The sequence below is a fragment of the Barbus barbus genome, assembly GCF_936440315.1.
Source record: "Barbus barbus genome assembly, chromosome: 17".
NCBI classification, from domain to species: domain Eukaryota; kingdom Metazoa; phylum Chordata; class Actinopteri; order Cypriniformes; family Cyprinidae; genus Barbus; species Barbus barbus.
The window spans coordinates 12,996,458-13,007,226 of NC_136745.1; the positions used below are offsets into that span (position 1 = coordinate 12,996,458).

Consider the following 10,769-nt stretch of genomic DNA (forward strand, 5'->3'; position numbering starts at 1 on the left):
GCACAATGCGCATCTTATTAACCATCAGATGAAAGTCTAATCAAAGTCTAATGGATTATATCTGATAAGGCCTGTAAGTTATCAACATGATTAAACTTTTCTGCAAAACCTGTTGTAAACAACCCACTACATTCCTTCTGTCATCTGATTGTTGTCTTCTAGTATAATTCTAAATTAGCCTAATGTTCTATTAGGGTCATTCTATGGAAATGTCCATTTTTCGGTCCCTAGACTTTACAGAAATATTACACTTGAAAAACAATTTAGGGTTACGATTTTAAAATGGAACAATTATGTTCTTTGAACAATTACACCTTGAGCCATCAATGTTGCAATGTTTGTTTTTTAATTAATTCCAAACACCACAAAACTGCTCGTCCCCACAGCCATGTACAGAGAAAACGTGCTTTATTTTGAGGTCCAAAACTAGTTTTTCTACCATTTAAAATACAACAATGTATTCATAGCTATCAAATATATGATGTAAACGACATAAAAAAAAAAAATGGTGAATAAATATAAAATAATGAAAGTAGTCCCCTGGAGTTGTGGCACTGGTGTTACCGTTTAACAAAAATAGTTTATTTTGAAATAAAAATCACACTGATGACATCACTTGACTTCCTTCTTTCTATTTCCTGAAGATCTATGAAGACAGGCCCATGATAAGTCCACTGTCTCTTTTCAGAACAGAAAATTTCATATTTATCTCATGATTTCAAGGGCAAGGGCTCAAGGGCACCTCAATACCACGACTGAGGTGCCCTTGAGCAAGGCACCGAACCCCCAACTGCTCCCCGGGCGCCGCAGCATAAATGGCTGCCCACTGCTCCGGGTGTGTGTTCACGGTGTGTGTGTGTTCACTACTGTGTGTGTGCACGTTGGATGGGTTAAATGCAGAGCACGAATTCCGAGTATGGGTCACCATACTTGGCAGTATGTCACTTCACTTATGATTTCATAGCTTTTAGTTGAACTTTGCTTTTAGCTGAAAGTTGTTTTATTGTTAGGGAATTGTAAAAAACTAGAATACAAATGGATTAAACTACTTAATTTAGTGAGTATACCATGATTGACAACGTGCTTTGATACCTTGCAGCAGACATTTTGTAAATTGCACTGTCATTTTTTATAAATTCTGCACTGTATAAATTTGTTACTGTCACTGGTGTCACCTTCCTTATGGGTAAATAAATGCACAAAAGATAAAAAAAATAAAACAAAGCCTGTCATTTATGAATATTCTTAAAGTCAAAAGGTAATCTAATAATGTGGTCTAAGTTTAAAATCAATATATTTTAGGACATCTTGCCATACCAAAAGTGGACATTTCTGTAGAATGACCCATTAACTTTTTACTTAAGTACCACATGGGTGTCATGCCTTAAAATATTTTATGACTGCCTTTGTATTTAACATGAATTTAATAAAACATTGTAAGTGACTAATTGTATCACTTTCATTGTACAGAACAGCAAAGGAAACTTATATAATCAAAGAACATTATCATTTCATTATCAAGACTTCAGTCTCAAAAACTCCCATTATAATCACTGAAGCTGTTTGCACTGTGAAATTAATCTTACTTGCATTGTACGCACTTCTGCACTTTGTTGTTTCTGATAAGAAAATTCGCAAGAGAATTCACTCAGCGAGCGTGCGCCCTGAACAAAACACCGCATGTCAGCGATTACTCATCTGAACGCCTCTGATTGGCCATTGCATTCATAAGCTCAACAGAATCGTGTGTGATTGGTTATAATGCTGTGCTGTAAAAACGCTTCTGTCTCTGGCTCAGCGCCAGCCAGCGAACTAGAATTTAGCAGCTGGTGATTTGACACACTGAACGATCTAATAATCACGCCAGTGTGACTGTATCAATCCACTTGGAGTACAAGTACACTTTTAGTTTTTTTAAAAACAGTCTCCTTTGTATGTTTACGTACTCAGTTCAATAATTTTTTTACATTGAAGTTGATAATGAAATGGTGTTTGTCCTGATGTGTTCTATTCAGAAATAGAAGTAACTTCCCACTTTCTCATTGAGACAGATATGAAACTAATATTACTTCCTAATCATATATTAGATAATCTATTTGGTACAATGCCCACATTATACATTGAACAAAACAAGCCAAAATTTCTTGATTTAATATTAAAATAAGTATTGCCTTTTATTATAACAATAATAATACAAAAATATTTTTTGTCACTCCTGTGTATAATAAAATCCCAGGAAATGGCGTATATGCTTGTGGGTATAACTTCCTTAAAATAATAATTCTAAAGAAATTCAAAGAATTACAACACTGCTTTTTTGGAAGGCACTGACACAGACTGTCAGTGTGAATCATTTTTAATTTTACCCTAGAAATATCCCATAACACCAGAATCCATTCTGTGAGAACAGACAGTGTAAACATCATAAGCACATGTACTCACTGCAGCTCAATTAGTGGATGTTTGATTGACATGTTGAGTGGGCTGTTTAATCCAGGTGCAGGCAGACTGGCAGCTTCTTCACCCACAAGGCCAGAAGGTGTCTTCACAATGGGCAAGAAGTCAGCTGTGTAAGAGAAGGCAGAAACTATGTTCAGCAAACCCACTGCTTTAAATGCATCTGATAGAGCAGTATAACAAGATGCTTTCAGATAATGAGATTTACGTGTTTCTTGTTTGTTTCGTAAGTAACTTTTTTTTTTATGCTGAGATCACAGTAAGATTTTATGTTTTTGAAAGAAATCTCTTATGCTTAGGGCGGCATTTATTTGATAAAAATAGAGTAAAACTGTAATACTGAGAATTTAAAATAACTCTCTTCTATATAAATATATATTATAAAATGTAATTTATTCCTGTGATGCAAAGCTGAATTTTCAGCATCATTACTCCAGTCTTCAATGTCATATGATCCTTCAGAAATCCTTCTAATATACTGATTTGCTGCTCAAGAAACATTCTTATTTCTTTCAAAGTTGAAAACAGTTGTGCTGCTTAATATTTTTGTGGAAACCATGAAATTTATTTTCAGGATTCTTTGATGAATATAAAGTTAAAAAGAAAACACATTTATTTGAAATGTATATATTTTATATATATATATACAGTTGAAGTCAAAACTTTACATACACCTTTCAGAGTCTGCAAAATGTTAATTATTTTACCAAAATAAGAGGGATCATACAAAATGCATGTTATTGTTTATTTATTACTGACCTGAATAAGATATTTCACATAAAAGATGTTTACACATAGTCCACAAGAGAAAATAATAGTTGAATTTATAAAAATGACCCCGTTCAAAAGTTTACATACACTTGATTCTTAATACTGTGTTGTTACCTGAAGCTGTTTTTTGTTTTGTTTTGTTTTTGTGATAGTTGTTCATGAGTCCCTTGTTTGTCCTGAACAGTTAAACTGCCTGCTGTTTTTTTAGAAACATCCTTCAGGTCCCACAAATTCTTTGGTTTTCCAGCATTTTTGTGTATTTGAACCCTTTCCAACAATGACTATGATTTTGAGATCCATCTTTCCACACTGAGGACAACTGAGGGACTCATTTTTCAACTATTACAGAAGGTTCAAACGCTCACTGATGCTCCAGAAGGAAAAGCCATGCATTAAGAGCCATCAAGATGCATTAAGATGAAAACTTTTGAATAGCACGAAGATTTACATTGAGTACATTTTTCTTGTTTTGCCTAAATATCATATTTTTTCATTTAGTACTGCCCTTCAGAAGCTACAGAAGATACTTGCATGTTTTCCAGAAGACAAATTAAGTTAAATTTACCTTGATCTTCAAATTCAAAAAGTTTTCATGCCCCGGCTCTTAATGCATGGCTTTTCCTTCTGGAGCATCAATGAGCGTTTGAACCTTCTGTAATATTTGCATATGAGTCCCTCAGTTGTCCTCAGTGTAGAAAGATGGATCTCAAAATCATAGTCATTGTTGGAAAGGGTTCAAATACACAAAAATGCTGGAAAACCAAAGAATTTGTGGGACCTGAAGGATTTTTCTGAATAACAGCAGACAGTTTAACTGTTCAGGACAAACAAGGGACTCATGAACAACTATCACTAAACAAAACAAAACACAGCTTTGGATCGTTCAGGTAACAACACAGTATTGAGAATCAAGTGTATGTAAACTTTTGAACGGGGTCATTTTTATAAATTCAACTAATTTCTCTTGTGGACTACATGTAAACATCTTTTATGTGAAATCTTATTCAGGTCAGTACTAAATAAACAATAACATGCATTTTGTATGATCCCTCTTATTTTGGTAAAATAATTAACATTTTGCAGATTGTGAAAGGTGTATGGGGGGGGGGGTTACATGACTGCAGTCTAGATTGGAATTGGTGTGTTGTGTTTTGTGCTGTCTTGAACTAACTGCCAATAAAATTATTGTTCACAAAACAAAAAACTTACCCCCAACTTTTGAATGGTAGAGTAAGACAGAAAAAAATAAAAAGCTTATAAAGAAAAATAAAGCTTATACCAGTACTATGTTATTTTTGTATTCTTCTTTTGTATCTTGCTTTACCTATCTCTTTTCTAATGACAGAACGAAAAAATGTTGTCTAGCACAAGGTAAGGTACATGTCCCAGCATGCCTGGAATTTCTAATAATCACATAAGTGCGGTTTAAAAGATCCGTATGCTAACCACAAGCTAGCACTGAGTAAAAAAATGAATAAATATCCATACTGTCTGTCTTTGTCTGGTGATGCAATATTCCAGATTTTCTACAGATTCAACTGCTCAGACTTTCACTTCCTCATTTTCTGCATTTTACTCAACAGCTGTTGCTTAATGCCTGGATACCACATCTTACGGTTGGAAGGGGATGGCTGTGAATGTAAGTAATGAATGTTCACCGCTTTTAGCACAAGAAGCCCAAACCTGTATACTTTGATTCCTGGAAATTATGCTTTTATGCATTGGAAATTAGAAGAGACAGGTAACAATTTGCAATTAATTCATGAATTAATCCAGTTATCTGCATAGCCAGTATACACTAGAAAGCAATTAGTATCAAAGTACTGCTGCCACATTTCCACTTTAATTGCTTTAAAAGTTTTGGGTGCCTCAAAAATGAGTTTAAATTAAATTTCAGACTTCATCAACCATATACATTTTTTTTTAGTGACCATGTGCTTTAATCATTTTCTTTAGTTTTTATGAGATAATGTGGATAATGTCTTTGTTTAGTCATTTTAGTGCCTCCTCTTATGTTCAGTGCTCAGGGGAACTGAGCTCAGCAGTCATTTTGTGTTCAATTCAAACCCCAGATTGATAGCTAGAAGTGCTATGCAGCACCCATACAGACTGCAACCCATAGTAAAGCTACATAAATGTCCTGCAACATAATGAAAAAGAAAAGATGGATATAAATATCCATCCCACCCTTTTCCCAGAATTGCTAAATGTTTACATGAAATTTGCGGATGATGACATTTCCTGTCTACACACCCTCCTGTTAAGACGGATAACAGAATGAGGGTAGACAATACATGCACAAACTGGCTGGAGACCGTATGTTTCCTGATGATCTATCTACAAACTAAACATCAGACTGAGCTTTTGCAACCTCCTCCTGGGGCTACAGAGCATGGATGACTAAAACTATAACAATGTGGCAGAGTGACGTTGCATTTGATTGGTCAATCTCAGCAGCTCCCTTTAGCTAATCGGCTGCTTTCCTCCCTCTATCCTTGGCTCTGATTCCTTTTTTGAATAAAAAAGCATGCTTATAGATTATGGTAGTATTTGCTGTATTGCCTTCAATTTATGGTCATTTAATTGTATTACAGTAGTTTTCAATGAGAATCTCCTTTGAGGAAAATAAGATTTACAAAAAAACTACAAATTAAATGCACAGACACATTCTGATAATAAAAAATGAAATACAAATGTGCTTAATTGTCTTGAAAATGTCAGGGGTGCCCAACCCTGGTCCTGGAGATCTACCTTCCTGCAGAGTTTATCTCCAATCCTGATCAAGGAACAGGAACAGGGTTGGGCACCCCTGGTCTATATAGTATTTATTACATTTTCAGTTAATTGTTAAGTGCGATTGACATTTCTACTAGTTTTTAATTTTAATTTATTAAAGTTTTAGTAATCTTCAACATTTTGAATTTTCATTTATCATCTTTTTTAATTATTATCTTAACAGTTTGAAAGTGAAGTAACTCCTCTGGCAATAGAAACAGTCAGTTAAAACACTATTTTGGTGCACAGATTCCAAGCATTCTGGAATAATCCTCAAGATCTGACTGGTTCTGATCATCTTTCACTTTCTATTAACTTAGTATCACATGACTGGCCAAACAACTGAACTTTACTTGGAAAAATTAAATGCATTCACCCTCATATTTCATAAACGGTGTAATCTCCATAATGCAGTAAATGCCTTTCATTTTTCACGTAATCATTGTGTGGTTTCCTTATTACTAAGATGTTAGGCTCTTACCACGGCAGTTGCTTGCTGATGGGGTGCTCTCCAATTTGTGGTTGTCTGGTCTGGGTATGGACTTATGTTGCGCATGCTGCTCCCTGTATAATGTACGTTTCAACTGCAGCTGCTGCAACCAGTACATCTTGGCATCCCTGTTAGGTGCCTAAAAAACAAAACCATGTTTGAAGACTGTTGAGAGGAAAGTATTGTTGTCTTACTCAAGATGCTTGACTGTTATTCCTCCATACGTTCTCTGTGTAACAGTCAAAAGAGAGACTCCAGGGTGATCATATTTTAAGAATTAAGAAAAAACATATTGACCAGTGACCACTAATCAGAACTTTACACTTTATGGAAATGCGTACAGCCAGCAGCCTTTTCTCTCCGACCTAATTTCAGCACTGTTGATACTCTAGTATGTGGTGCGTATAATATGAAGTGCAGTCATGTGATCACCGTGCCATTTTAAAGGCTGTCTAACCCCAATGATAGCATCAAGCTCTTTGGAGACAAGAAAGAAAGAAAGAGAAAGAAAGAATGAATGAGGGTTTAGATTCCTCCCCCCATTTATACCCTAGAATCTCATCTTTGAAAAGCAACTGACCTTTAGAATCGCTAATCTTAAATCTTTTTTTCCCCCCGGGAAATTCCCAGTCACATTGGCATTTATTCAATATTGTTGCAATGAAGCACATATTCCTTCCAATGCTCATTACTGTGGTGCAATAAATAAATAGTTAAGTATTTATACATAAAGACATTTGATGTATAGTCAATGTACAGTATGCTCATTTAAAGAGATTTTTAACCCAAAAATGAAAATTCAGTCATTAATTACTATTTTAACTATTTAACGGATTATTTTAATGATGTTCTTACTACCTTTCTGGGCCGTGAATGTGGTAGTTCCCTTGCTGTCTACACTGTAAAAAAAAAAAAAAAAAGTTGAGCCAATTTAAAATTAAGGCAACCAGCTTCAGCAGATTTTTGAGTTCTCCCAACTTATTTTTGTAGGGGATTTTCAACTTTTTGTTGTATAACCTTAAAACAACAAGTTGAGAACTCAAAAATCTGCTGAAGCTGGTTGCCTTAAAATTTTGAGTTGGCTCAACTTTTTTTTTACACTGTATACATGGTCAGAAAGCTCTTGGATTTCATCAAACATATCTTAATTTGTGCTCCGAAGATGAATGAAGGTCTTACGGGTTTGGAACAACATACTTGAACTATCCCTTTAAGTAATAAAATTAAAAGTAGTTTTTAATGAGAATCATCTTTCAGCGCAATGAGACTTACAAACAACCACAAAGTTAAATGCACAGACAAATTCTGACAATACAGATTTATGCTTCAATTTCTTGAAAATAATGTCAATTTGTTTAAGTTTTAGTAATTATGTGCTGTTCTCATTTTTATTAGCTTTACTTTTTGTAATATATGAAGTACTATAATTTTATATTTAATTTTCATTTATTTTCAGCTTTAGTTTAAACTTATTTATTATTTCAGTAAGTATCCAAGGCAGCATTTCTAATTTTCCTTCATGTTTTATCTAATGTTTAAATTTTATTTTTTCATTTTTATTTTAGTTTAATAAAATTATTTTTGATAGATTTAGTTAATAACAGCAATGACATAGACTTAAGTTTATTCATATAAACAATCAAGTAAAATAATCTATAGTTGCCATGTTCATCTCAGTGATTTTTTTTCACAATTACTGTACCAACCTATCCCAAGCTTGTTGCCCTTTGTTGCCTCACAATTAAATTTTTTAAAACAAATCTGTTATTTCAAACCATGTGATTACATTACCTTGAGAATGACAGTGCGCTCTGGTGTCTGTATGTGAAAGGTTCCCTCCTCTCTATGCAGTGGGTAACTGAACGTGGCACGAGACATATCCACCTTACCCAGAGGATTGATATCCTGTGCTATACGGTAGTAAAACAGCTGACAGCTATTCTCCTCGTAGACAAACCAGCGGGACTTCCAGGCTTTGAGAGGTCCACCCTGCTTGTTGAGATAGCCACATAGTTTAGTGCTGGAAGGAGTGAGTGTCCCTCTGAGGGTGGCAGAGGTCCCATCATGAAGAGCAGCATGGATCTGGGTGTCATTCTTATCCTGAGCCCCATCTGATCGACCCAAACTGTGTTGTTGGGTCTCCTCAGAGCCGACACACTCATCTGCAGGAGATACATGCACGTTCGGTGGAGGTGGCGTGCTGGAGCTTCCCTCACTCTCCATATGGTTATCTCAACAAAGAGAATAATTAACATCAGATAAAATGTTCCAGTAATCAAATGATGTCTATTAGCATAGCCACACCATAAAAATATGGTCATTTAGAGCTTCAGTAGAAGATCTAAATGAAAAACCATCAATATTAGGTATGAAGGAGCAAAATAATCTGCATTTATTTTTATACTGTAACATATTTAGATACAAGTTTACCATGTGTAGGATGATGATGCATCACCAAATGTGTTATAAAGGAATATAAATATGAACATTTGCTAATTTAGTTGTCATAACACAAAATGTAACATTATTCAAAAATATCCAATTTACCACACTACTTATAAATATCTATATTTTCTTTTAGACTGTCATTAATGTACAATAATATATCATCTGATTTCTGTTATGACAGTTTAGTTGAATAAGTGAATAACTAATGACAGACAAAGCAGAATCTCAGTAAAAGATTCATCTGAACAGTACATTTATTCTATGAATTACATAGCATATTCAATTATATGAATATAATATCAAATATACAAATTCAATTAGTGTGAAATGTGCATCTTAGTTGTAGAATTATTGAATAACCCCAAATCGTCTTTACTTAAAAATCATATAAAATAAAAATATATTTTTTTACTCTTTAAATCTAAAAACATCTATATGCCACATATCCCTCATTACCAAATAGACACAAAAAAACTTTAACATTCAATATAATACAATATCACAAATCACTGTTTTCCAGAGACACAAAATTAAAGCCATTAACCTCAAAAGCTTCGAGGGGTCAAAAAAATAGGTAGGGAGGTTAACTTGCCCTGGAGGTCGTCGTCTTGCCCCATATTATCATACTTAAAAAGAAGAAGTGTAGCAGCAGCATGGGGAACCATATACATTCTGTGGCATATCCGACTTTCAAAAACACAATAGCCTATATGCACGGCTATTACCATTTCAGTTTCCACATAGGAATATTTCACAATTAAGTATCACCAGCGCTCATTAATGTACAACTTCTTTGTAATAAATTGTAATAATTAATTAACACACATTATCTGATGCTTCGTATCAAATAGAAAATGATTAATTAAAATAGGAAAATATAGTTATAATAAATTTGCATGACATGTTAAATTATTTAATGTACATTACTGGACTTTCAAGCATTAAACAGTATAATGCATGTATGAAACAATAAACAAAATGGGTAAACTCTTCGCTGTATAGCAAGTTGTTTTTATTAGTCAACACCTGCGCTTATATAAATAAACTGAAATAAAACACACTATTTACAGCACAACAGCTGATGATAATTATATACCTTCTCTGTTCAAAAGCTCAGTGTTCTTTCCTCCATGTGTCTGTCCAGGGCTCGTCTCGTGGCACTTCCAGATCTAAACAACTCGCGCGCAGCTACTATTTCTTTCAGCGAGTCCCAGCACTAAGGAAATCAGGAAATATTACACATCAGGAATATGTTGCGTACGTCTTAAGTGAGGCGTGTCATGAACGTCATCGCCTTCATACTGTTTTGAAGTACTGCTCGTTTCAAATAAGTAATGCACATACCAAATCTGTCCAATTTCAGAAACTTGTAAACTGTTTTTAATTGTCAAAACTATTTTGACTTAACATATTTAAGTTATATACGGGAGACTGGCCGTTTGAACACTAAATACATTCGTATGTTTTGTTCATGAAATAAACTAGATATGTAATTTTGATGTCTGACTCATGAACGAATCATTTGGGGTCAGATCTTTTCAATGAATCATTTGAACCATTTCGCAAAACCGGTCTGAATGCGCTGTTCTTAAATCGGACTGAACAATTCGTGATTTGTAAGACTGAATTAGTGTGCGTTTCCCAAAAGTATCGTTACCCAACTATAGTCGTAAACTATAACCGATGTCTTTGCTACAACACCTTTCATTCATTGAACCGAGAACCATTTCTGTCGAACATGTCCGACTCGCAGTGATTCTTTTGGCTCATTGAGCCTATACTTTTTCAACCGGTTCTTTAAAAAGACCAGTTCAAAAGAACCGATTCA

At 34.4% G+C, this 10,769-nt stretch overlaps 1 protein-coding gene across 1 annotated transcript in view; it reads right to left on the reverse strand.

Annotated features, from left to right (window-relative positions):
* The window catches only part of LOC306883048 (TBC1 domain family member 2A-like), a 35,705-nt gene extending 25,456 nt beyond the window's left edge, over nucleotides 1–10,249 (reverse strand). The window contains exons 1-4 of the mRNA XM_079438115.1: nucleotides 10,038–10,249; nucleotides 8,285–8,724; nucleotides 6,485–6,632; nucleotides 2,443–2,566 (exon numbers count right to left, since the gene is read on the reverse strand). Of these exons, the coding sequence (XP_079294241.1) occupies nucleotides 2,443–2,566; nucleotides 6,485–6,632; nucleotides 8,285–8,716 (704 nt within the window). The 5' untranslated portion in view covers nucleotides 8,717–8,724; nucleotides 10,038–10,249. The remainder of the gene's footprint in view (nucleotides 1–2,442; nucleotides 2,567–6,484; nucleotides 6,633–8,284; nucleotides 8,725–10,037) is intronic.
* Between the last annotated feature and the right edge of the window lie 520 nt (nucleotides 10,250–10,769).